General features: G+C 36.2%; 1 protein-coding gene across 1 annotated transcript in view; it reads left to right on the top strand.

The window, feature by feature from the left end:
- Positions 1-25,015, top strand: part of LOC106469621 (G patch domain-containing protein 8-like) — a gene marked incomplete at its 3' end in the record, with an annotated part of 66,157 nt that extends 41,142 nt beyond the window's left edge. The window contains exon 4 of the mRNA XM_013930122.1: positions 24,948-25,015. Coding sequence (XP_013785576.1) covers positions 24,948-25,015 — 68 coding nt within the window. The remainder of the gene's footprint in view (positions 1-24,947) is intronic.
- Positions 25,016-25,602: the final 587 nt, after the last annotated feature.

Raw genomic sequence — 25,602 nt, 5'->3', positions numbered from 1 at the left:
GCTCTCCACCCAGAAATGGTTTCTGATACGATATGTAACCTCCCTCTCACATCTAACTTCCCCGATTTAGTACTGCCCTGTGTATTCAAACTTTGTTGCTTATCATAACCTTGAGGATCCCATCTAAAACGTGTTTCCATGTGATATTGTTGCAGGTAAGTTAACATATGACAACTCTCCCTCAATAGGAGTGTACCACTACTTCTTATCACACCTGGCTCCCTCTATACTGATTCTTCAATCATCACTTATCAATTTGGCACTTGTTTGTTAAGGCATATCTGTTTTTTGCTTGCATGAGTTTTCTCAACATTAACATTGTATGTCAGGGAATGTGATGGCTACTTTGTGGCAGGTGGTAGAGTCTTGCATGTGGCCTGGGCCTTTTTTCAGGTCGTCACATGGACTTCTCTCCTTCTATAATTCCCATCCATTAGGATGTGGATTTTAGGCAGTCTTTTCTTACTGTCCAAATTTACAAACTGTTCTTCAAGTGCAGAAATGGATCTGCCTTACTATTCTGCATTCTTCTGTGACTTTTCTTCTCAACTATGTTACCTTCTTTCACTCTCTTCTATTTCTTATTATTCTTTACTGTCCCTTTTTCAGAATATTATGTTTTCCTCCTTCCCCTAATATCCCGAGTACATGCTGAAAAATGTTTTGTCTCGACTTCACTCTGGTGTTGGTATGCCTCATCATTCTTGACTGGCTACATATATTCCTTTGTCTTACAATATATTTGTTGAGCTAAAGCACTATTCTTGGACTATCAAACTCTGTAGTCCATTGTCTTTTGTTGGTCTTTCTCAAGCTCAGTTTTTCACCTTCGCCTTACTACCCTTTTATATTATCTATCCTCCATTCATCTCTTTTCAAGATGATACCATACCTTTTCATACAGTTATGGTATCTTCCATGCATGTCTGCCTTAGAGATTTGCATGTCACTAGCCTTTAGTGAGCCTCTGCCTAGTCTCACGAGATTCCTTGTAAATTGATCTACTGTATAATGACGATATTATGCTGTAAAAGCCACCATTAGGAGTGCAACAACCTCCTTGCACAACAGTTCACCTTATGCACTTGAGAACACCATTCTTTTCCTTGGCATTGAACACTTCAGATGTGTTTCTGTTTCTTCAGTTTACCAAGACTTGCATAGTTTAAAGAAAGTAAAATTTTCTTATCTTTTTTTTTTACAATGAAATCATATGTTAATATGACATCTGTTACAACTTGTTTCAACTATTGCTTCTACAGTCATGTTGACAGAAGATGATAAGATGCCCATTGTGTATCAGGTTGTGGGTTCACATATGCAATCAGGATCCTCAACTCTTGTCCATTTATCAGGGATACCTTCCCCTTGTTTTTAGGAGGACAAATTTGATCATTTTATTCCTCCTCCTGCTTTGGAAACTTCTCTTCCTGTTGAGGAGAACCCTCAAACTTTTTCACATTATCAGAACTTAATATCATGGGTATGTATGATTCTTTCTCTTTTGTCCTATAACTTCTTGTTCCCTTCTCCACATTCCTAATCCTAACAACTGTTCATTTTTCCACCTTCTCTTGACATTGGTGTTTATGCTGATTGATTCATGTCATGACCAACTTCATTCCCAAATCTCCTTATTTGACTGATTCTTATATCATGGCTTATAGTTATTCTGACTTCCCCTTTCTCGATTCCCAGAATTCGGACTCTTTCTTGTCTGTTTGGGGGTGGACTCTTTGTCATGGGTTTTGCTTTCCAAGGCCATATACTTCCACCTTTGCCTGATTCTTCTTACCTTACTTTATTACCTCTCCTTTCTACACCTCATGTCCAAGGCACCCCACTATGCCTCAGATGATTTTTCATGTGATTCTCTTCTCTACTATGGTCTGTTCCACTTCTTCTACCTTTCCCCCTTTTTGTTGGGTAGGGATACTCTCTTCTCACAGGCTTGCTTACCTTCTTTCTTTCTATGACATCTTTACCTAATCCCCTTTCTTCACCCTGAAGTTTTCAAGGGTATTCCTGATTCCATTGAATCAAGGGTGGAAGCTACTTGTCATTAGTCCTTGCTTATATCTTTAGTTTCCTAATTGACTCTACCCCTTTACCTCTGTTCTTCCCAAGCCCTCTGCTTCCAGGCTTTCAATTCCCACTTCCAGACCTTCTCCTTGTAGCTGGTTTCAGCCTAGCTGAGCCTGTCAGTGACTACCAGGTCAGTTTGGGTCCTGTTGCAGTTGCACACCTGTAGTCACACCTTTCTCCCAACAGATTGTTACTCAGTTTTTACTCATGGACTTTCTAGCCATTTCTCTTTGCTTCCCTGTCACTGAACTCATCCTGTTTCCTTTCCTTCTCCATTCAACCCAATTTATCTTCAACATCTCAAGGAGGTAGTGTTGGATTTGTTGGACAAACAAGCCACAGAGAGGGTGTACGACACTCCTCAGGGCTTTCACTCTTGTCTGTTTGTGGTCCCCAAAAAGTCTGAGGAGAGGCATCCAGTTATTGGCCTTTCCACTCTCAGTCACTTCCTAACTATCTCACACTTTCATATAGAAAATTACTTTTCCCCTCCATTGGACCTTTTTGCCCAGACTGTGGATAACCAAGATCAATATTTTGGGTGCATTCCACCATATTTTGGTTGTAGTTTCCTCACAATGTCTCCTTTGCTTCATCAATTGGGAGCATATATACCAGTTTTGAGCTCTTCTGTTCAACATAGTTTTGGCTTCTTACATCATCAGTTGTATTTTTAGGGCCTTGTAATTTGCATAGACTGGGACTGAGATTCCATTTCTTTATGGATGATTGACTTCTTTTTATACCTCCCTTTTTCTGAGGACAGCCACATTTTAGGTGGCTCATCAAAATTTTTTAATTTTCTTTTGCTCCCACTCAGTATCTTGTACACCTAGGAGTTTTCTTCAGCTCCTTTTTTCAGCTGTTCTCAACTCTGGAACTACTGGTCACAAGTTTCACACCTCTCCTACTCATACTGTGAGAGAGAGATTATAGTTTTTGGTGCCCAAAGCTTCACTGGAGCACCTTATCATATTGGGTTACATTTCTACGTACCTTCTCTAATGGTCCTTCTGCAAAAAGTGGAACCACTCACAGGATCTTTTGACCTCAGTGGTTCACCTTTTTCCTCCTGTTCTCAATGATCTGCCTTGGTGGCTAGACCAATCCGGTATTGCCACTAGTGTTCCATTCCCTTCACCCAGACTGGACCTGCACCTCTTCACTGATACTTCCCTCTCTGGTTGACAATGTAACATAGGTACCAGGATCCAAGAGGAGTACTCTCTTCATATAATCACTCTTGAAGTTCTGGTGGCCTGTTGTGCATGTTCCTATTTCTCTACTATGAAGTATGTAGACCCAGGATGAGTGTCCTCTATATATTATCATGCTCAAAGTTATGATGGCCTGTCAGGCATGCTCTTATATCTTACCCTTTCTTGTGGATTATTTAGATATCCATTTGGACAACACCACAGTTGTTTCCTCTATCAAATGTTGAGGGGGTACAAGATCCAAGATCCTTTACTTTCAAAGTCTGATCCTTCTCTGTCGGACCAATTCTCATTGGGTTCATATCATTGCCTGTTGTGTTGAACACTATGAATCTTCTTGCATCATCTCTTGGTTAGACTGTGTTCTGCCCATAGAATGGTCTCTTCACCATCAGGTTTTCAATTTTGTGTGCTTTATACTGGGGACTCAACTCATTGATGCCTTTGCCACTCTTCTTAACTTTAAGCTTCCTCTCTTTTGGTTTCCTGTCCCCTGTTCCTCAGCCCTAACTGTTGATGCTTCCAGCCAGGACTGGTCTCATCTATTTCTTTATGCCTATTGACCTCTTCCCTTTACCTCGGCTCCTTGCCTTGATTTGTGATTGTCTGTTGTGTCCTCTTAGTGGCACCTCTTTGACTGGTTCAACCATGTTCTCTCATCTACTGCATCTGGAAACCTTATCCCCTCTTCCTCTCTCTTGCTTCATGTCATTGTTCCATCAAGGGATCTTGTCCCCCACCTTCATATTTAGGATTTATCTGGACTCTCCCATTATGTAGCCATTCTCCTTTCTCATTCCTGTCACCCTTCTACTTTGCCCATGTATCAACATAAGTAGTATGTCTTTCATCTTTGGTCCATCTGCTCTATCCTGATCATCCTACTATGGACTATCTCTGTTTTCTTTACATGGCTGTTTGACCATGGATTAGCTGTCTCCATTTATTAGGTAGCTTTATCCACAACATAACACCTTTCTGGATACTGCAGGGTGTTTTTGTCCCCTGTTCTTTACACCTTCATCTGTTTCTTCCTTCTTCATAGACCTCTTTGCCCTGCCTGATTGGGACTCAGTGTAGTTCTGTTCGCTGTAACCCAGGAACTTTTTGAGCCATTGGCATCTTGCACCTTATATCACCTCTCTCTCTCACACAAATTATTTCATCTTACTCCTTGCCTGTGGATGCTATTGTTCAGATACTTGTGCTATCGATTGTTCTTTTACTCTTTTCCATCACTCTTATATTTGGCCTGGTATGGCCAGGTGGTTAGGGCGTTTGACTCACAATCTGAGTGTCATATTGTTGAATTCCCATCCCACCAAACATGCTTGCCCTTTCATCTATTGGGTCATTATAATGTGATGGTCAATCCCACTATTCATTGGTAAAATAGTATTCCAAGAGTTGGCAGTGGGTGGTGATGACTAGTGTTTTCCCTCTAGTCTTTCACAGTTAAATTAGGGATGGCTAGCACAGATAACCCCCATGTAGCTTTGTGCAAAATTCAAAACCAAACCACTCTTATATTCTTCTCTATTCTGACTAGACCTTCCTCCCTAATACTTCAGCTGTTCAGAAAGGGGACCAATTTTTCTTGCTTATTTCATTTTCTTCTATTTCTCACTTGTATGATCAGTCAGACTTGGATAGACTTGTGTCCTCTTCATGCTTTTCTTTGCTACTTATCTCATACCTCACCCTTTTTGAGGCTCCTGTCACAGACTCTTTGTACCCTGGGATTCCTATTTATCCAGGGACACCTCTCACTATACTCTTACACATTTGGTATACTCCTCATTGGATCTTGATGATCTCAGGCTGCTTCCCATTTCATTTTGTCAGATTTGTTGGCTCATTGATTCCCCCACTGCTCATTTCAGGTGACTTCAGGACAATATTCTTCAGGTAGGCATTTAGACTTCCTACATGCCTTTGTCACCCATTGTCTTCACCAACTGCCTCTCTCGTCTCTTGAAGACTTTCAACTGCTTCTGATTGTTATTCTACAGTCTACCGACTGTTTCTAGACAGATGAGTATGTTTCTTTTTATTTTACATTTTTCTGTCATTTATAGGATCCCATCAGGTGGCTGGTCGTGTTTCCCAGGATATACTTATTTCCAAAAATCTGTCTGGATCCAGTGCTCATTCTATCCACTATGTTCACTGTGAGATAGTGTGTTTTGCAATATTTTGTGGAATATCTTTATATCTGCCTTTTTTTCCAGTTCATACCATACCTATTCCACGTACCATCATGGAAAAAGGCAGCACCAGGGGAGTTCTGCCTTTTTCCTTGATTCACTCTTTCTGGCTTTTCCAAATAGTGTTTTGTGATCACTTATTGCACTGTCTCCAATAAAAAATATTTACAGACTGGAGGACTGACAATGATCTAGGTATTTTCTCCAGGTCTCCTCACTCCCAATTCCTCTTTCTTTTTTTTCTAGTAGAGTGGAGCTCAGGAGAACCTTGCTACTTACCAATTCCTAGCCACTGGAATAATGGACCATGGAGAACCCTCACCTGGTAGACTCATATGGTGGTGTGATATAAAATTCAGTATAAATATTGAAATAAGTCGGGCAGTGGTGACTGTCAGTGTAGTCCAGGTCACCTCTTATATAGCTATACATATCACCCATGCCACTTGTGCCTTCCTTCTGTGACCTGAGTGTTGAGTTGAGGTGAGCACATAATATAATACAGTATCCTTCTCTTGCAGTCTATGACTGTCCAGTGGAGATGAGGCAAGCATGCACCACTATTCTGTGCAGTCATCTCTGATCATTAGAGTTGAGGTAAGGACAAGAAATATGCCTGTACCCTCCTCTTTCAGCTGATGCCTGTTCATTTGAGTCGAGGAGTGCACAAACTATATCATTATCTGTAACATGAATGCTGTGCCCTCTGGTATCAGTCCAATAAAGTCTGATGATAGAGTTGAGGTGAGCACACAAACTATGGTCTGAACACACCCCAACTATGCTACACATATTGGCTCTATAACCTCTTTGTGCAAGTACTTGTACAGACATATTCTTCTTCTGCCCATCCCTGTGACACACAGAGTTCATTGTCCTCTTCCTGAGTGAAGATTGTACTCTGGACGAGGGGGTATGTGGTTTCCCCAGCCCTTCTTGCCCAAGTATGTTTACCTTCCTCTGATCTCAGGAACATTTATATGGCTGCTTTCCTTTTTTGACAGTGTGTTTTGGTGGGGTACTGATTCTTTGTAGTCACAGGCTTAATCCATGCACCAACATTTCTCCTTGAGTACCATTGTGTTTTGTCTTTTCCAAACGTTTTCCAGTTGCTAACTCCTTTTTGCTCTCTGTTCTTCCATACCCTTTCTCTTATTCAATCTGATCTTCCACTATCTATAGGTTTCAGCATTGACAGTCTCATTTGTGACTATCTTCTAAACTTAGGAACAGTGGGGCTTATTTGGCTCAATTTTTGGATCTATGGATTTCTTTTATGGTCTACTGTTGGGGACTACAGGTTGTATCTGTAGGCCTTACCCTTCATTTTCCCTCTCCTAACCCTTTGTGTTCAATTCCTTTACCTCTTCTAGGGTATCCTGTTTCCCAACTGTGTCTCTCCAAGGTGGTGTCAGACCTTTTGGTCAAGGATGATATAGAAAAGGTTTCTCACCCTTCTATAGGTTTTTTCCAGTACACTGGGGATGGGCATCACATCAACATTCTATTTCTTACCGGCTAATTTCTCGACCTTTGTCAGTTTGCCGTGGTAAGTTTTCTCACCCTCTGGTGGTAATTTTCTCTGGGGCTTTGGATAACCAAGGTTGTTGTATCTGAGATTTTACATTTCCATCTTCCCAGCATCCAGACTTTACTTTCAGGCTGTACATATAGTTGAGTTTATCAGTTCAGAGTTCTTCTTTTTGGCCTAGCTTCAGCTCCATACATTTTGTTGTTTTTTGTCAAGTGGTATGTGCATTTGATCATTACATTTATGGCTTGGATTGAAATTCCACCATTATATGAAGGACTAACTTCTTTTAACTCCACTCCAACAGGACTCCTGCAAATATACTCTTCTCCTCTAGGTTTGTTAGAAGTAGCTGGTTCAATTGGGTGTATTCTTCACTTCCCATCTCAGCAGGAGCCATGGATGATTTAGTTCCCTGTTTAGTTTTCTATCTGTTAGTGACTTAGGCTTTCTTGGAATCCCTTATTTTCTTTGGTTGTGATCACTCTGGTATTTTTGGTTGTACTCTAAATGAGTAACAGAACATCTCTTGGGATCTCTTTTTTTTCCAGAGTGATCCATCAATCCTTCTGTTTTTCGATGGCTTTGCTCTCATCTGGACACACCTTACAAAAATGGCTTTGCCTCTTAAACAACAAGCTTCCCATATTCAGGCACTGGTGGTGGGTGCATTTAGTCAGGAATGGTCCATTCTCTTCCTTTGTGCTTACCTCCTTTAATCTCCTCCCTTGATTTCACTCCCTCATTCAGGACTCTCCTTCTCATATCTTTCTTGTGGCATCCTATTAGTTTGATCGTGGTTTCCTCTGCTTAGTTTTCTGCCTTTCTACTCTCTTCCACTCTATACTTCTTTCTTACATTCAGCTATGTAATCACTCTGGCTTCACACATGGGATTTTTCTTGTAGGATGGCAGGTACTCTCTTCACATTTAGCCTTCTTCCTGTCCCATTCTGTTCACTCATCCTCTTTAGAAGCATATCAGTAGAAGTGGCAAATTTATCACCACTGGTTTCTTCATCAATCCTTCTCGCCTTCTTGTCTTTCTGTTCCCAATCTATCATTACTTTTCAATCATGGCAGATCTGTCTTGACTATTGTTGCTTAACGGGTAGCACCCTCAACTACTTTCCTTTTTTCCCATTCTGTCGGGTATTTTCCTCCCAGCCCAGCCCATTCTATCTTACTTGAATGGGTCCTTAATGTTATTCTCCTTGCCCTTACCTTACCTCTCTTTGAACTTTATTTCTTATACCATCTGTCTCTTAAAACTTATTTCCTCCTCCTTCTTGCCTGTGGTCATCAGTGTTCTGATGTTTACATCATTGATTGTTCTTGCATTCTATTCTACCACTTCTATATTCTTCTCTATTTGATCATGCTTTTCTCCCTAAAATGTCTGCAGCTTGTGGGGTGATACTATGTTCACCCTTATTTACTCTTTCCATTTCTCATCTTTATTTTCATTTGGATCACAGTTGCCTTCTATGTCCTGTTCATGCATTCCATTGTCATTTGGCTTGCACTTTGTCTTTTGGGGTTCCTATTCCTTCTATGAAATTCTTCATTCACTTGTAATCTTTCTCCTGTTACTCTCACTGGATGGGTCTGACATCTTATATGTTTAGCATATTCTTTGTTGGATGGAGATGCCTTTTGGTGTTTTCAGGTGTTCTTCCATCAGATTTGTCACTTAACTCGCTCATCTGTTGGAGAAGATTGTGTTGGCATATGGATGACTCCTCACATCTTTGCCACACACTATTTTCATCATCTGGCTGTTTCTTCCTCGTTGGACTATGGATTGACTCTGGTAGATAATCTTCACACATCATGCTGTCTTTGACTGGGTAAATCTTTTTTTCTTACTCTCTTTTTCAGAGCCCTTTAGTCCCTTATACTGTCCTGCTCACAAGCAAGTATTGTGTGCTAGGATATACTTAACCAAACACCAAAATCTGATCAGTGTAGGATCATTCTATCTTGACATATCGCTCACTAATGAAATAGGGTTTTCTACAAGATTGATTAAAGTATCTTCATGGGGCTTATTTTCCTAAAAATGGCTTGATCCACATCATACCCACTCATGGACTAGCATACTAGCATGAGTAAAACAGGCAGGGGATTGCTGTTCATCCTCCACGCCTAGTCTAAAATCTAGTGCTAGCCTGTTTTTAAAAAATAGGGTTTTCATGGTCACCTGTTGCACTGTCTTATGGTGATGCACTCCTTCAGACTTCCCACCCTACTTTCATCCTCCATTATGGAACATGGGAGTCTTTTACCCTTCACCAGTTCCTAGCTGCTGGGATGGTGGACCATGGAGGATGCATCCTGAGTGTGATCATTTCTACTCAGTAAAGAATAGGGTAGTGTTGTTCTGTTCGTACAGTACAGCTCACCCCTCTGACTGTCTCTCTCCTATCCCACCATTACCTGGAAGTCGGGTTCTTTGGTGGTCTAGTGTTGGATTGGTCAGGACCAACCAACATAAGTCCTCATTCAATTGCAGGGTGGATGTTACTTCCCTTTCTGCCTCCCTGGGCTTGAGGTGAAGATTGTGGGGACCTTCCTCTTACTATGGCCTGTAAGCCAAATTCCTGGTGCAGCTTGGTTTTGGACTGGAGTTGACCCATCATATATGGTCTAATGTGCCCTAGCCACACTACACATGCAGTAATTCCAAATATCTGATGCAGGTTTTCGATTGAGCTTCTATCTTCCACTTATCCTTTAGACACTTCCTCGTACAGATGAAGTGTGGTCTCCCATGAGTGTGCCCTTATGCTGTGCTGAGGTATAAGGTATTTCACTCTATGGATTCTCGTTGGGCACTTCCTAAAAGGGCTCATTCAGCTAAAATTTTGTACTGGTCCCTCTTTGTTTCAATGTTGGATTCTAGCTAGATGTGAGAAGAGGTTACATATCATATCATAGTGGAAGTTACTCTAACATTTTCCAACACTTAAAATGTATATTCAATTGATACTCATTTCTGCTTGCACTTTCCACCCTTTCTTCTCACTTCTGGTGCATCATACTTGCCTAATCTTGAAGTGATGATTGAACAATCAGTATAGAGAGAGCCAGCTGTGTTTGAAAGCAGTGTCACTCCTATTGGTGGAGGATTGTCACATGCTTAGTTGCATGCAACAATATCATATGGAAACATGTTAGATTAAGTGGGAGCCTCAAGGCTAGTGGTGAGCAAAAAAAATTTGCATATAAATACAGCATTGAATTGAGAAAAGCTAGATGCGAACATGGTTGAGTGTCTATCAGAAATCCTTTTTAAGTGTTGGAAAATGTTAACTTTCAGCAAGATTGAGGGGTTAAGAAAATCTCTTATGGTGTCATTTATTTTATTTTGAAATATCTGGTATTATAGAAAAATTAATCAAACTATTAAAAAAATGAATATGGCCATAATCTAGTCTAAACATTTTGAAAAAGTTATCAAGTTAAAAAGAGCTATATGTAAAAATTTCTAAAACTATTACACTGGAAAACACTCAAAAATGACAGACTGTCTCTGTACAAATATTTCACTAACATTGTTTCTTCACTCATATATTTAAAACACTAAAAAATTACAACTTCTACAAATTTACACACATTTTTTTTATTGATTGAATATAGTAAAACTTTTGTTTATTTTGTTCATAACATTTCACCAGGTTTACCTGGTATCATCAGGTGAGATACAAAAACCGAGACTAACAGAAATTAATTTTAAATGTTGTAAAGAAAATAAACAAGAGTTCTACTGTGTACAACCAATAAATAAATTTGTGTTGATTTTATAAAACATAGTTCTTTCTAATATTCTAAAATTTCATTTTATTCTCTTACAAAACAAAAACTCTAACAATACATTATGATTATGTTTGGATACTTTAATAAGTGATCCTAGTGTGATGGGCTAGAAATGTTTCAAATTGCTAGCTACTAATGGCTCAAAATACTGTTTCAAAAATAGAATGGATGGATTAAGCTCATTACACTGTAACATGTATATAAATAAATTGCAACAACTCATTGTAAATCCCCATTCTGCCAATTTAAAGCAGGTGATTATTAATGTCAGATTAGTACAATTTCAACTGTGTGTAGTCTCACTTAGCTATGTAACATGTTTGGACAAAAAATAAATTATCTTTTAGAAGCTTGTTCATAATATAGTACTCTAAAACTATACTATTTGAACATTTCCTGAACAATATCTGTATGCATGAGTATTAATAACTGAATTACGAAAGACTTAATTCATCAAAGTTGTTTATTATATGTCCCTAGATAGCATTATCCTTGCTTTTCAGAAATGTAATAACCAAGCATAACAAAATAAGTTGGACATGGGTAACAAAAGGAAAAGCTACATATTTGTGTACACAAAGGACAAAAATATTTGCTTGAGAAATAAGATGTGCTGCGCCTTTATCTCTTCTGTCCATCTTTACAATTCAGGCTGCTTAAGTTTAGGGGAGAAAGACATACACCAGATGAAGACTTTTTGGTATGTAACTCATATAAGGTAGAGAATTATCATATGTTTAAGATCTTTCACATTATGTTTAAAGGGTATGATCTAACTACATGCAGAATACTTGCATAAAAACCTTAAAAATCCCTCTGAATGTATCTGAAGAAACATTGCTTTCCACTTGTTATGGAAGTGTGGAAGATGAGTGTTCTTTGTTTCAGCTGCAACAACTTCCATCTTCCTTATTTAAGGATTACAGTTTAACTGTTTGTACACAGGTGGGGATTATAGTGTGCATCTCACAACCTTTTAAAGAGTTACATTCAAAATTTCATCAAACAACTTTATTATCAATGTATGTCAGTAAATTTGGCATCAAAGGTAGTTTATTTAATTTCAAAAGGATATACTTAATTAATTTCTCATTCTCCACTTCTCTGTATCATATGACACTTCATACTGAATTGCCCACTTTAGATTTTCTTACTACCCCTATGTGACCTGAGTGTGGCTCAAATTACGTATAGCAAAGGTGTTGCTAAGGCCAAGTATAGTTTTATAGTCTCAATCTTCTTAGTTTATGGAGATATAAACTATAAACTCATATCCACTTGAGACACTTTCTTATCATATTCTGTCTTTTACAAATTCTCAGTAATTTTCCTTGATGTTTTATTTTGGATTATTTATAACTAGTAAAAAGAGAAGATTTTATTTAATTGATTTCTGTATAAGGCTAACTTGTTCTAATGACAGTGTTCAAAACATTAAGTCTACAAATTCGTTGTTAATATTGCCAAATTCACAGCAGTTATTTAAATGAATTGAATTATTTTAAGGCACTTATTACTTGAAATGAATAAAAATTATCTGAGGTCTTACTATTGTTGTTATAAAAAATGTAGGGTTAAGTTTCATTGGGGGCTGAGAGCAAAAACAAAGTTTCAGGTACTGGATTTCTTATTTTTATGTATATTTTTATATGTTGTTCTAAAAATAACTAAAATGTCAAAATTAGAAATTGAGTAGGTTAGATAAGAAACATAAATTTAAAAAGTTCAATAAAAACATTCTCAGCAAAATCTGTATGTGAGCTGCACATGCTTGACATAATCCAATAACATAACTTAAAGTTATGTGATTATTTTCTGTCTCAGCTTCGTGTCGACTCGCAGTTTCCATGTCCTCCTCAATCTTGAGACTTCGCTGTGGAATTTTATCAGATTTCTTTCTTTTTTCTATAGCTTCTGTCTCTTGAATCTTTTCTTCCAGCTTAGGTAGCTTTTTCTTCAAATTTGACTCTCTCTCTTTCAATCTGCCTCTTACTCAACTTCTTAGTTATTTGTGATCTTTAGCCCTTTTTGTTGAGGCTCTACATTGCAAACCCAAAGTTTTATTGGGGAAGGTTGCACCTACCTGTTCTCCATGCTTTTTCTTGTCCATTAACTTGATTTTTTTTTAGTTTGAAATTTGCTTGGTCTGGATGCCTCACATTCAGGACTAAATTCTTTCAATCATATCTTAAGAAACTCAGTTTAGTAACCTTCCTCTGCAATGAAATTTTTAGGGAGTTCCTCACCCTTCCTGTTTCTCATCTTGTAGCCCCTTCATGCTTACCCCCCTACTATTAGGCTAGCCATCATTGAGATCAGAGCTTCAGAAACCACCGTTCAGCTTCATTCCTATGGGAACTTGGCTCATACACTTTATGCACTTATGAAGTCACTTTTCAGAAAACCCTTGGGTCACACTGTTTTCTCTCGAAGGCTTTCTTTGTATTTTAGGACTCAAGCCCCATCTGTTTTCATTTACTTACTAAGGACTTTCATGTGAAGAATGCACTCATTAGATTTAAATTTTTACAACTATCTGACTTCTTCTATCTTCGTCCTGGGAGACGTCCTTTGCTGCATCCTTCCATATACATGGTCTACTCCATGGGTTGGCTGAGCAGAGTATTCTCAGTATCTGATTGTTTTGGGGTCTTTATGAGTTTGTGTGCTGGAGGCTCAGCCTTCTTCTTTATGTTTCCAAGATGTAGAATGTCTGGTTTTCAAAGGTCTCATTTATCCTTTACTTCCTATGCAAGAGGTCCTATATTTTGTTTTTTTTGGGGGGGGAGGCTGTTATCCTCTTTAGAGTCTCTTTTTCCAGTGGAAATGCACATTTCAATCTCCTTCAGTGAGTTATGACAGATCAGTGGAATATTTCTCTCCTTCCTCCTTCCATCTCTCAATTGTTCCCAAATAACCATAGTCATCCCTCTTCACCCAGCTCATTTATACTTATATCTGTTCATGGATACATCTAGCTGGGTGGGATACAATTCTGGACTCCTTCACTGTTTTCATTGTTTCGTCTCCATATAAGCAGTCTATCCACATCAGTGTGTTCATCATTTTGGCAGTTCAACAGAATTGCCATCATTTTCTGTCATGCCTATGTAGACATCTTGTTATGATACATTTATAAAATTTTACTGTCATTTCTTCAGTCAATTTACATGGAGGTACTTGCTCTCAATTTTCTTTGCAAGTTCTTTCGAGGTGTGGCCTGCAATAATGCTGATGACAACTCATTTCTTAAGCCAAATCATCCTATTAAAACAAAATCTTAAGTAGAACATAACTTATTTTCAGATCTTAGACATGCCTTTCATCCTGTTATTTTTAAAATAATGAGCTGTTTTAGATACATCAATTTATACATTACAAGGCTTAAAATATCACACTGAAGCACATAGAACAGGAATTGAATGATAGATAATAATAATAATAATAACCATTTAATTAAAAGAGCATATCTGTCTTCCTGTCTGAGACCAAATACAGAAATAGTACAAAAATGTTTAAGGGCACTAAAACATTCCTTGGGCTAAGTGTGACCCAAAGGTTAGTGTTTGACTGTGAAACAAAAATTATGCTTTTCATTTCTGACAAGGTACCTTACTTCTACTCGCATACATAGCTATTCTCATTCAGTGCTGCCCTCTGTTTGCAAAATTTTTTCTTATGCCACAAGTCTTTTATTCTTATGTACCCTCTTGGTTCACATGTTTTAACTGATTCACACATGCAAATTATTATGTGACAAACACTCACCGAAAGATGTGCCTCACACATAAAACTTGTAACTCTCCCTATGCTATTCTACCTAACTATCATTTCTCAGTGCTTGTGTTAAGACGTTTTCTGTACTGTTCTCTCAAATCGATTTTTGAATTTTCATACCATTTACTTTTAGTTTACAACCCATAATTTCCATTTTAATATTTCATAGAGGTGTTATTTCACTTTAGAAATCCAGTTATGGAAATTAATTTTTTGTGTTTGGTTTACATGATGAATTACTAAATAAATGTCATCACATCAGAGTTGTACCTTTGCCAGCATATTTGCTCAGACTTCAGGGGGGGTAACTCGACATTGGAATTATCGGCAATTATTTGTCGAGAGATTGATCATTATTTGAACCAACCTTCTTCTCCTTATGTTGCCCAGCTTCCTCCTGAACAAACCAAACCTGTCCAGGACAATGACAGTTTTGCAGCTTTTTTCCTCCATCTGTCTTTGGCGTGTCTTCCCTAGTTACTCTAGGCCTAATAGAACTTTTTGTAAATGATTACACAAGTATGTTCTGTTTTATCCTTTTTCCACAATTTCCTGTAATCCTCTACCTTCCTTGTAACGTGGTACTGCTTCCTCTCAGTATTTTGTATTTCCACCCTCTCCTGATATTGGGGTTCATACTGATGGTGCAAGTGTGCCTCGCCCTCTGCAAGCTGCAGACCAGTTTACTTTAGCCTACCATCAGGTTGATTTTCTGTTCCCGGATTCACAACACTTGGAATCCATTTTACCCATTTAGAATATCAGCTTCTGTACGAGGCAGTACAAGATCTCTCTCAACATGGCATTGATCTTGTAGTTCATCCTTCTCCAGGGTTTTATTTCAGGCTGTTTGTGGTCCCCAAGACAACCAGAGACTGGTGCCCTGTGATAGATCTGTTATGCCTCAATCGCTTCTTGGTGCTACCTTGTTTTACCATGGAATCATTTCTCACTCTCAGGTGGGCTTTTTCTCTGGGTTTATGGATGACCAAGTTTGAATGCTCATCACTGTATTCCAATATCAAGACACTACCTTCGATTTGTTCATCACAGGGTGATTTATCAATTTCTCACTATCTGCATTGTGTTGCTGTTTCTTCTTCGTTGGGTTATCATCTTCCACCTTTGTCATTCTTCAGACCTCGGTGTGGCTATAACTAGATAACTTTTCTTTTTTTCCTTATTTATCTTCTTCAGGGGCCTATTCCATGTTTTGATCTGGATGCTGCTCTGTTGCAAGTGGTACCTGGCCAGGTATACTTCACTTAGTTTGGTACTCGTATCTGCACTGAAAGACCATGTTGAATTTTTTTTTTCCATGGCCATTAAACACACACTGTTCTGTAATATACTAGAGATGGGGTGTTTTGTAAGATTGTTTGTGGATTATTCCTTGCAGTATGCTTGTTCCAGATCGTACTCACCCATGGATATCATGGGTAAAGCAAAATTGGATAGCTGCCCATCCCCGCTTTTCAGTATAGGTTTTGTGATCAGCCATTGCACTGTCTCGGGTGTGAACACTCCTCTGTTCAGCTCATTCGTCCAGTGGAATAAGAGAGTCCTTACCATTTTTCCAGTTCCAAGCTGCTTGGGTGGTGAACCATGGAAGTCTCTTCCTGAGTCTGAAATATACAATATTAGAATAATGCATCCATTCATTTGAGATTATGGTGGTGGTGTTCTGCTGGTGTAGGCATAATTGGGATTCCTCATCCTACCCCTGCATGAAAGCCAGTCTTAGTTTTGGACCAATCAACATGATGTACTCACGCATGTAGTTTTCTGGCATCAAGGCAGTTCACTCCTTTGATTGGGATCCCTCATTCTATCCCCGCATTAATGTCAGTTCCCAGTGGTTGAGTTTTGAATTTAGAGCTGAACCAATCAAGATAAATCCTCACATGTGTTCAGGATGTACCTGCTCACTTATTCAATTCATCTTGGGTGTACTTCTCTGTGTTGTGGGTCATGATGGGTGCACTTGGTCATTGCTCCGCTACCTCCCCTTGTGCTCCCCTCAGTGTCTTTATGCTGAGAATGGTACTACATTTGGGGTGGTTCCAGTAATTGATGGTGATAATTCTCCCTCTGGTTGGCTGAACTTGAGGTGAAGATGGTATGATTCTCTTTCCTGCCCCTGCTTGGATGTCAGTTCCCAGCAGTTGAGTTTTAGGTTGAAGTTCACTTACTGATGATATGATCCTCGTCCTACCCCATGTGGATATCAGTTCTTGACAGTAGAGTTTTGGATGTAGTTTACTTGCTGTGTACAGTCTGTTGAACCCATCTTTTACCCACAAAAATGAGATTTGATCTTCATTTTTGTCTACCTGACTCAGTCTCACCTTTTCCATGTCTAGGCAAAGAGTATACCTGGTACAGAAGTGTTGCAGTCTTCCATATATCATCCACATCTTTGAGTGTTCCCTCTTGGGAGGGGTCCTTTTAACACTTATTGAGGATGCTTCTCTTTTCTCCCTTGCACTGGTCCCTCTAACTTCAATGTGGGATTTTATCTATGTTTGTGAGTGGAAGTAAGGTACCTTTTCGGATGTTATAATTTTCCTACACTGAAAATATATTTCCGACAGGTACTTACTTCTGCTCACACTTCCCACCCTTTCTTCCCCACTGTATAATGGTGCTTTGTTTTTTGCCTAAACTTAAAATGATAGTTAGGTAGAATAGCATAGAGGGAGTCACATGAGTCACGTGTGAGTGAGGCACATCTGTTGGTGGAGGTTAATTGCATGATAATTTGCATGCGTGAATCAGTTAAACCATGTGAAGCGAGAAGGTACATAGGAATAAAAGGCTTGTGGCATTTAAAAAAAAATTGCCAGTGGATGGTAGCACTGAATGAGAATAGCTATTTAAATGAGTGGAAGTACCTGTTGGAAATATATTTTCAATGTAGGAAAATTATAGCTTTGGGGCCTTGGGCTCATTAAATGAGTGAGGGTAAAATCCCACAACTTGAATGATTAGAGTAGCTTAAGAGTTGGTGGTGAATGCTGTTGACTAGTTACCTTTCTCCTAGCCCATTAGTTTATAAATTAGGAATGTCTGGCACAGATAGTCCTTGTGTAGCTTGTTTGTTACCAAAGTTGCTCCTATTTAAAAGGAACAGTAATTTTATTCTGGCCTACATTTGTTGGTCTTTTTGATTATCATGCCAGGGTAAGTAAGTAAGAATCTTTTCTGGTAATTATTTTCCACCAGTCAAAGTCCATTTCATGTAAATTGATTTTTTTCCCTCCTTTTAATTTTTAATGTGATATATATATATATATATATAAACAAACTATTCAACAAAATGATAGTGGATGCTACTAAGATTTAAAGAATTGAATTTTATGTTATGCTATATGGTCTTCATTGTATATAAAACAAAAAACCGTATTTCTTCAACAACTCAAAGAGTATTTTCTTTCCCCTCTTAAACACATTGTGTATGAATGTGTATTTTAACATTTTTTTCTTTGGTTGAAATTTGAAAAGTTGCAATTTTTGTAGGAATAAAACTTTTAGAAAAAGAAAAGTATGTCAAGAAAATTTTTTTTTAAGTATGTTAAAAGGTTACATGTTGTAAGCTTGAAATATAACTGTATATAATGTTTGTACACTTTAAATACATACTTAAAACATTAAAAACGTTTTTTTCAGTTTGCTTAGGGGTAGTAAAGGAAAGATACAATATTACATCTAATGGTGTGAATAGTAATGCTGATAGTTCCTGTGTTTCTAGAAATAAAAGATAATGATGATTTTTTTTTACACATTTGACCATTCATTTGGCTGCTACCCATACATACTATTTTAATTTTGTTCTTTGGTTATTAACCAGTATTGTTGTTTACTATACTTTAAGGATAAATTAATTTTGTATTTTTGTTTTGTCCTTACATTGTTATTTAATTTGTGTCAATACAAGAATGATGAGAATTTTCAAATAATGATAGTGTGCAGTGTTTTATAAATATGGTATGAGTGTTGAAGTTTTTGTTTCTAACTACAGAAACATAAAAAAGGTAAGTAACTGAAATAATCTTGTCTGACCTCATATTTATTTATAACTTTTGTTGATGTTTGAATTAAGGTTGTAAAATTAAACATTTTGATAATGTTTTAGAATAACTTGTTCTATTGTATTAGTACTGAAATAAACTACATATAGTGGAAAAGAACATATACAAAAATTTTATTTATGTAAAAAAAAGGTTTATTCACTAATAACAATTGGATCTGACAGGGAAGCATCACTCTCAGAAACAGATTGTTAAACAATGTGGCAAGAGCAAGATGTATTCTGACACAGCCTGTTCCTACAACTCTATCCTATGGCAGACCTGGAAATAGTGGCTGGATGTAAGACAATTGTTGACAAAAATTAATGTTCCAACAAAGGAAATTGTTATAGGAGAAATGCAAATGTAACTAAACATTCAGAAATTCAAACTTAATAACCAACATTGACACACACTATTGATATTTTTAACTTCTGATCAAATCTTTAATGAGTAATGATTTTTCACTTTAAAATTCGTATATTGTTTAGTTTTGCAGCTTAAATAACTTTACTAATTCTTAGAAATATTTCAGAAAATCAAAACATGTTGAAGCTTTGATTTGAACTTTACATAATTGATATTGAGCTGTGTCAGAAAGTATAAAATTGAACAGTGTAATATATGGTTAATTTTCAACAACTATTTAGTCTGTGGTTAAATTGGATCCGTGTTCCACTGTAGGAATGTCAGGTAAGAATTTTAACATGTAATTACAGTCTTACTACACACTTATATTCTGGTTTTTGAACTCTTTCTTCTTGGAGTGAGAGTTGCATATCTGTATCTATCTGGAGCTTTTTTTTTTAAGAAGGTCATTATTGTATGGAATGTCATTCTCATTCTTTATTCATTAGTAATGTTGGATCAAAGGGTAGCTTAAAGGTTGTTAACTTTATACCAATGCTCTAACAAAGTTGCATTGTTCATGAAGAAATGTTTTCCCCACTTTTGTGATAGTGTTTGTTGAGTGTTTGTTTTGTTGCACTCCTTCTATTGGAACCTCTAAACCAAAAAATTATAATTATAAAAGCCCAAAGCTAGATTTATAAGATGTTTGACATGTAGTTGTAAGTTAATAGGCAAGAAATGTCTGAAAAAAACTTCACTTGTTCAACAGTTTTGTCATTTTTGTAGTTACTTTATCACCTACTCAAGTTTATGTACAGATGTGAATAGTATGCTCTGTGTTAACGTTGCACAGAACAGTGAACTTTATCATTTCTAAGACATATTTTTCATTGACTCTTCAGATTCCACTAATGTTTTTGTGTGGATATTATTAAGTGATTCAAACCAATAAAAGACATTGCATTTTAAGTCACTATATAGATAAGAAATGTATTTTCCTTTGGATATATACTTCCTGACATTTTACTTCATAGAACTATGTTTGTAAGAAAAACCAGACAGTTAATTCTACATCTATAATAATAAAAGGGTGTGCCTGTGAGTCTCTGTATGTGTGACTGCCATAGCTCCAAGAGCAAAGAATCTAGAAACCTGAAATTTTTCACATATACTACATAGACCCTGAGGGTGTGCACCTGGGTATTATTACTTATCCACACATGTGCGTGTTTTTGTGAGGTAAGCAAGCAAAAAAAAACCATATAGAAAAGAATATGTGACCACCTTACCTTCAAGAGCAAAGAACCTAGTAACCTGAAATTTCGTACCCATATTAAGTAGACCCCAAGCGTTTGCACCTCGGTATTATTACTTATCAACGAGCATGAGCGTGTGCATCTTTTTTGACTAAAAACCACTTAGAAAAGAAATGTGACCGCCATAACCCCAAGAGGAAAGAACCTAGAAACCTGAGATTTTGCACCCATACTAAGTGGACCCTGAGGGTGTGCACCTGGGTATTATTACTTATCCATGTGCGTACATCTTTTTAACAAGGCAAGCTAGTGAAAAACCACATAGCAAAGAAAATTTTCCTTACATAACAACAACTAATATGTAGAAAAGCCAGTGCATTTTGGTAACAATGCATTCCAACAATGGCTTTTATGTCATGTTGGAATGCATTATAAGCAACAAAAGTACAACCTAATATTGTTGTTAATTTGTGTACCAAAAGTATAAAATGAAATGTATATACTATAAAAATGGAAAAATATTTGTTGATTTCTTAATTTAGAGTCTCCATTGATTAAAGAGGTTTGTTTTTATTAAATACAATATACCTTAATTCAGAAGCAATTTATGTTTAAAATCAAGCATGATGTGACACACACTGGCTTTTATATGGGTTACATAATGTGACGTATAGTGTCATCTATAATTATCTATAACATATTCATCTAAAATATATCAATCTAATAACCTGAGCAAAGCTGGGTATTTTTGCTAGTATTACATAAATCTCATTTATAATAATAAAAGAATATGTCTGTGTGTGTGTGACCTCTATAGATCCAAGAGGAAAGAACCTAGAGACCTGAAACTTTGCATGCATACCAAGGGAATTCTCAGGGTGTGTACCTGGGTATTATTTTTTAGATTTGACTAAAAAATTTGGGCCAATTTTTTGCTCTATAGCCCTTAAACCCCATAATTCTACTTCTTAAAGGTCTATAGAAAAGTATCACTTTTTGTCTAATTCTCAGGTTGGAGGTTTTCTGCCAAATACTGTTGAAAAAGAACAAAATGATCAGAAAGTCTGCTGAAAATTGGGAACAATGGACATATTTTGGTAAAAAATGAACAAAATTCAATATGGTATGGGATCAAACATTTCTTAGCCTGTTAAAGGTAACAAGGAGGGAACAAAGGCATCAGGACCTCCCAGGACCCATGGAAAAGGCCCTCAGAACACTAGAAAAGGTTTAGATAAATAAACTTTGGGAAATGACATCAAACAAAACAGTTAAAGAATATTGGCACAAATATGGGAAGAAAAATACAAACCTGAGAATTAAAAATAATTGAATTGAACTAAGTTTGGGGAACGGCAACAAACAATGGAAAGAAAAATATGAATTGGAGAATGAAAATAATTCAAGTAAAAACTAAAGAAGAAAAACAAATCTGAGAAGCCAAAATAAAATTATTTGCTTTTAAAAATAGATGAATTGAATTAAATTTGGGAAATGACAACAGACAAATCAATTAAAGAATTGGTGCATTGAGGTAGCTAAATAATTAAAATATTCGAGATGCTTGACTGGTACATTGAGGTCACTGTGAATTATATGGGGGCCTTAGAATCGCAGTGGAGCATGGTTATTTTACGCTAGTTGAAAATAAAAGAATGATCATTCTGTTTAGTCAGTATCTAAATCTGGTTGGTTTTATTAGATGGAATACACTTTTAAGATATTTTCCATTTTAATCATTACTTTATATATTATAGTAATTCATAAGCATTATGAACTGTGATTCAGTGTTGTTTAAGATGCTGATGGAAAAAGTAAAGTACATAGCACAAAAGTACTAGTGTGATTATGAGTAAAAAAGTATTTTGAGTGCACTACTGTATTAAGTTTTAAATGACGTGGAAAGTCATTGTGTTTTGATATACAATTGTGGTTGCATATTATGTAACTGAATGTCATGGGGTGTCATTATTTCTTTCAAAGATCATGACTTTGCTATAGATTTTGAAATTTCCAAACACTGTGCTCTAGAAAGACTGATGGTTAGTTTACTTGTACATGTATGTGTTGCAAGGGTCCTTCCAAAGCATAACTATAAGAATAGGTTTTTATTTATGTTTGTTGTCTTTCTTACACATAAGATTTTTGAAAAACCTAGAAACATTTTGAAGGACATTAAGTATTTTACTGTAAAGAAACATAACAGTATTCTTCATTTTATTGCAAAGAATAAATTTGGCATTATTTACTGTGTATATATAATTTTTCTGATACAGTGACCAGTTTTACAGACTTGAAAACATTCTGTAAGATTCTTCATCGTGAGTACTTAACTACTTCACAGAGGTTCTGGAAGACCTGTCTTTCTGATACAGAAAGTTAATTTCTTAGGGCCTGGCATGGTGCTGAATTTGCAGTCTAAGGGTGACAGGTTTGAATCCTGTCGCAAATTCAGTTCATTCTTTCAACTGTGAGGGCATTTTAATGTGACAGTCAATCACGCAATTTGTTAGTAAAGAATAGTCCAAGAATTTGTGGTGTGTGGTTGAATAGCTGCCTTCTCTGTAGAGTATCACTTCTAAATGAAGGGCATCTATTGTATGTAGCTCTTGAGTGGCTTTGCATGAAATTCAACAAAGAAATTTGTGGTCTATCAACTTCACTTTTTGCTTTATTTTTCAGCCATCTTTTCAGTTGCTTTCAACCTTTTTAGTGAAAGTATTCTGTGAAAAAATTTTATTTTACATTTGCTATATCAAGATTATGTGATTAATTTTTGTCACATCTGTTCTGATCTTCCTTTAAAGTTTATAGATACTAAAGTGTTACCCAAGCTTTGTAACTAGTATTGGTATGTTATGTGATACTCATATATCCTTTTGTAGGAAATACTGTTTAGTTTTCCTGAAGAACTTAACATTCAGATATGTAAATGGATGTATATATATATATATTGCTTTTTTTCCATTTGTTACTTTTGTGAGTTAGGATGGTCCTTACTCCAAACAGACTGGTTCCGCGTCAGAACTAGTAGGCTGTTGTGTATGTATGACTTCTTTTACTCCAGCAGGTTATAATGTCTAGAATTACAGTCAATTCACCTGATTCCTTGTGTGATAGTATATTTTTGTATGAAATACATCTATCTTTTTCACCTAGAGAAACTATTTGTTATATGTGCTTCAAAATCACACAAACAAGTGTTTTTTATTCACCTGTGTGGAATGGGAGAAACTTATTTGTTCAGGCTATCCTTTGATGATGTTTTTTGTCATATTTTAGTATCTTCTGCTAAATTTCTATGCAAAATCTGTTTCTGTCAATCTATACATTTTACCATTAATCTTTTGTCTTTAGAGGCTTTAAACTTTTTTTTCATGTTATTTGTTGTTTCATACTACTATAAAAAGTTAATTTCTGTTATCTTTTTTTGTAATATGATTGCCTAATTATATTTTATTTTATCAGGAATGGCTTCGATTGTTCATCGAAGTGGTATTTTAAGTATCTCCTCAATAGGTCATCAGAACTTTACAGTACTATACAGCGTTTTCTTTTATAACAATATCTATATAAAAATTTGAGTTGCAAGTTCTGGGAATGTGTGTAAATATCTGTCTGTTTGAATTTCTTGTTCTTCTTTCTTCTGCTTCTTTTTTATTACATAACTCAAAAACCAAAAGCGTGGTGCCAACCAATTTCACTGATGTGGCATAGTTTCAAATGGAGTATCCGCTTTTATAAGTATTATTAACTAGTAGTAATTTTTGTAAGAAAATCATAATTCTAGTGTAAACAATGTTATCATTGTTTCTTGAAGTTAACTTTCTTACAGTAATAGATAAACAATAAGTAGTACAGTTGGAACCTCATCATATTTAGAACTTTGTTATAAATGCAACCTTCCTATGTCTATTGAAATACCTCATTAAGAAAACAAGCATACAAATAAAGAAAACTTTAGCCCAATGGAAGGCCAGAAGCCACAAAAAAATTGCATTTCTTATGGGGTTTATGTTGCTAAATGCCTGACATCTCAATACCCCTCAGAAATGTCTTAAAGTTATAATGGTATATTCCAGCCATGGTTATTAAGAATTACTGTAATTTATCTTTAAAATTTGACAAAATCTTATAAATTCTTTAGAGGGTTTTTTGCAGTCTAATATTTCTCAAAGTGTTCATGTGCTTTAAGTTCTGTGCCCTTCCATTATTTTTTTTAATCTGCTACCAAATACAATGAATTTAATAAGAATGTTCAAATCTGAAGTATTATACTTCATCTCCATTTTTGTTTTTTCATATGAGCAGACTTTGGATAATCTTGAGTTACTAGATCTGATGGTTTTAGTGAAAGGCATGGGAGAGTGAAGGTTTAATTTTTATATGGCAAGCTAAAGCTCATATTTGCACAGAGTAGCAACCTCGATACATTTGTAGTAAACCAACCTAGAGAAAAAAGTGATGAAAAATATTGAGAACATTTAAATATACACAAACAGATTTCAGATTTAGTTAATAATTCTATGCATGTTTCTTTACAAATTTATTTTATAACTCCGGTTAACAAGACATCTTAGGACTATTTTGAAACTTATATGTTCAAGTAACTTTGACACTAAAAAATTTCGACAGGACGTTTGGATCCACTACCCATAATAGTGAAAGAAGACATCATGGGGTTTGGCCGGTGGGAAATGGAGGTAAGAACTGTGAGAAACCATTTGTGATCTTCTACTTTATTAGTTTTATTTTGAAAAGTTTTAATCATATAAACACTTATAAAATTAAAGTATATGTACTTAAAATTTTTATTTATTGGTTGTGCTAACAGTGTGTTGTTTGTAAGTAATAGTTAGTATTGGAATTCAAAGGTGAATACATTATTACTGGTTTTTTTTCAACCACTTGTTATTTTGAATAAATTCTGCAAAATAAAATACAAAATTTTGATATTTCAGGAATATTATAACATAGGCATTGCTGTTCTGTTAGAGCTGTAATTATTTAAGACAAATAATATTACAAAATCCTTTAATACTGAAAGGTGATTAACCCTTTTGTAGTGAGTACCCCTTTAAATCCCTTTCTATGCAAGCCACTGAGTTACATTCAAAATTTAATTAAACATCTTTACTATCAATGTATGTCAATGAAATTAACATTATAATATATGTTATAATTCAAAGCTTCATGTTATCTAAGTTTTATTTCCTTTGTTTGAAAAAAAAATCTTTAAAAAACAAGTTAAACTTCAGTTTAGTGACCCATGAGCTATGAAATATCTCAA

Source organism: Limulus polyphemus, unplaced genomic scaffold (assembly GCF_000517525.1).
Source record: "Limulus polyphemus unplaced genomic scaffold, Limulus_polyphemus-2.1.2 Scaffold3575, whole genome shotgun sequence".
Taxonomy (NCBI): domain Eukaryota; kingdom Metazoa; phylum Arthropoda; class Merostomata; order Xiphosura; family Limulidae; genus Limulus; species Limulus polyphemus.
This window is presented reverse-complemented; position numbering and strand designations above follow the sequence as displayed.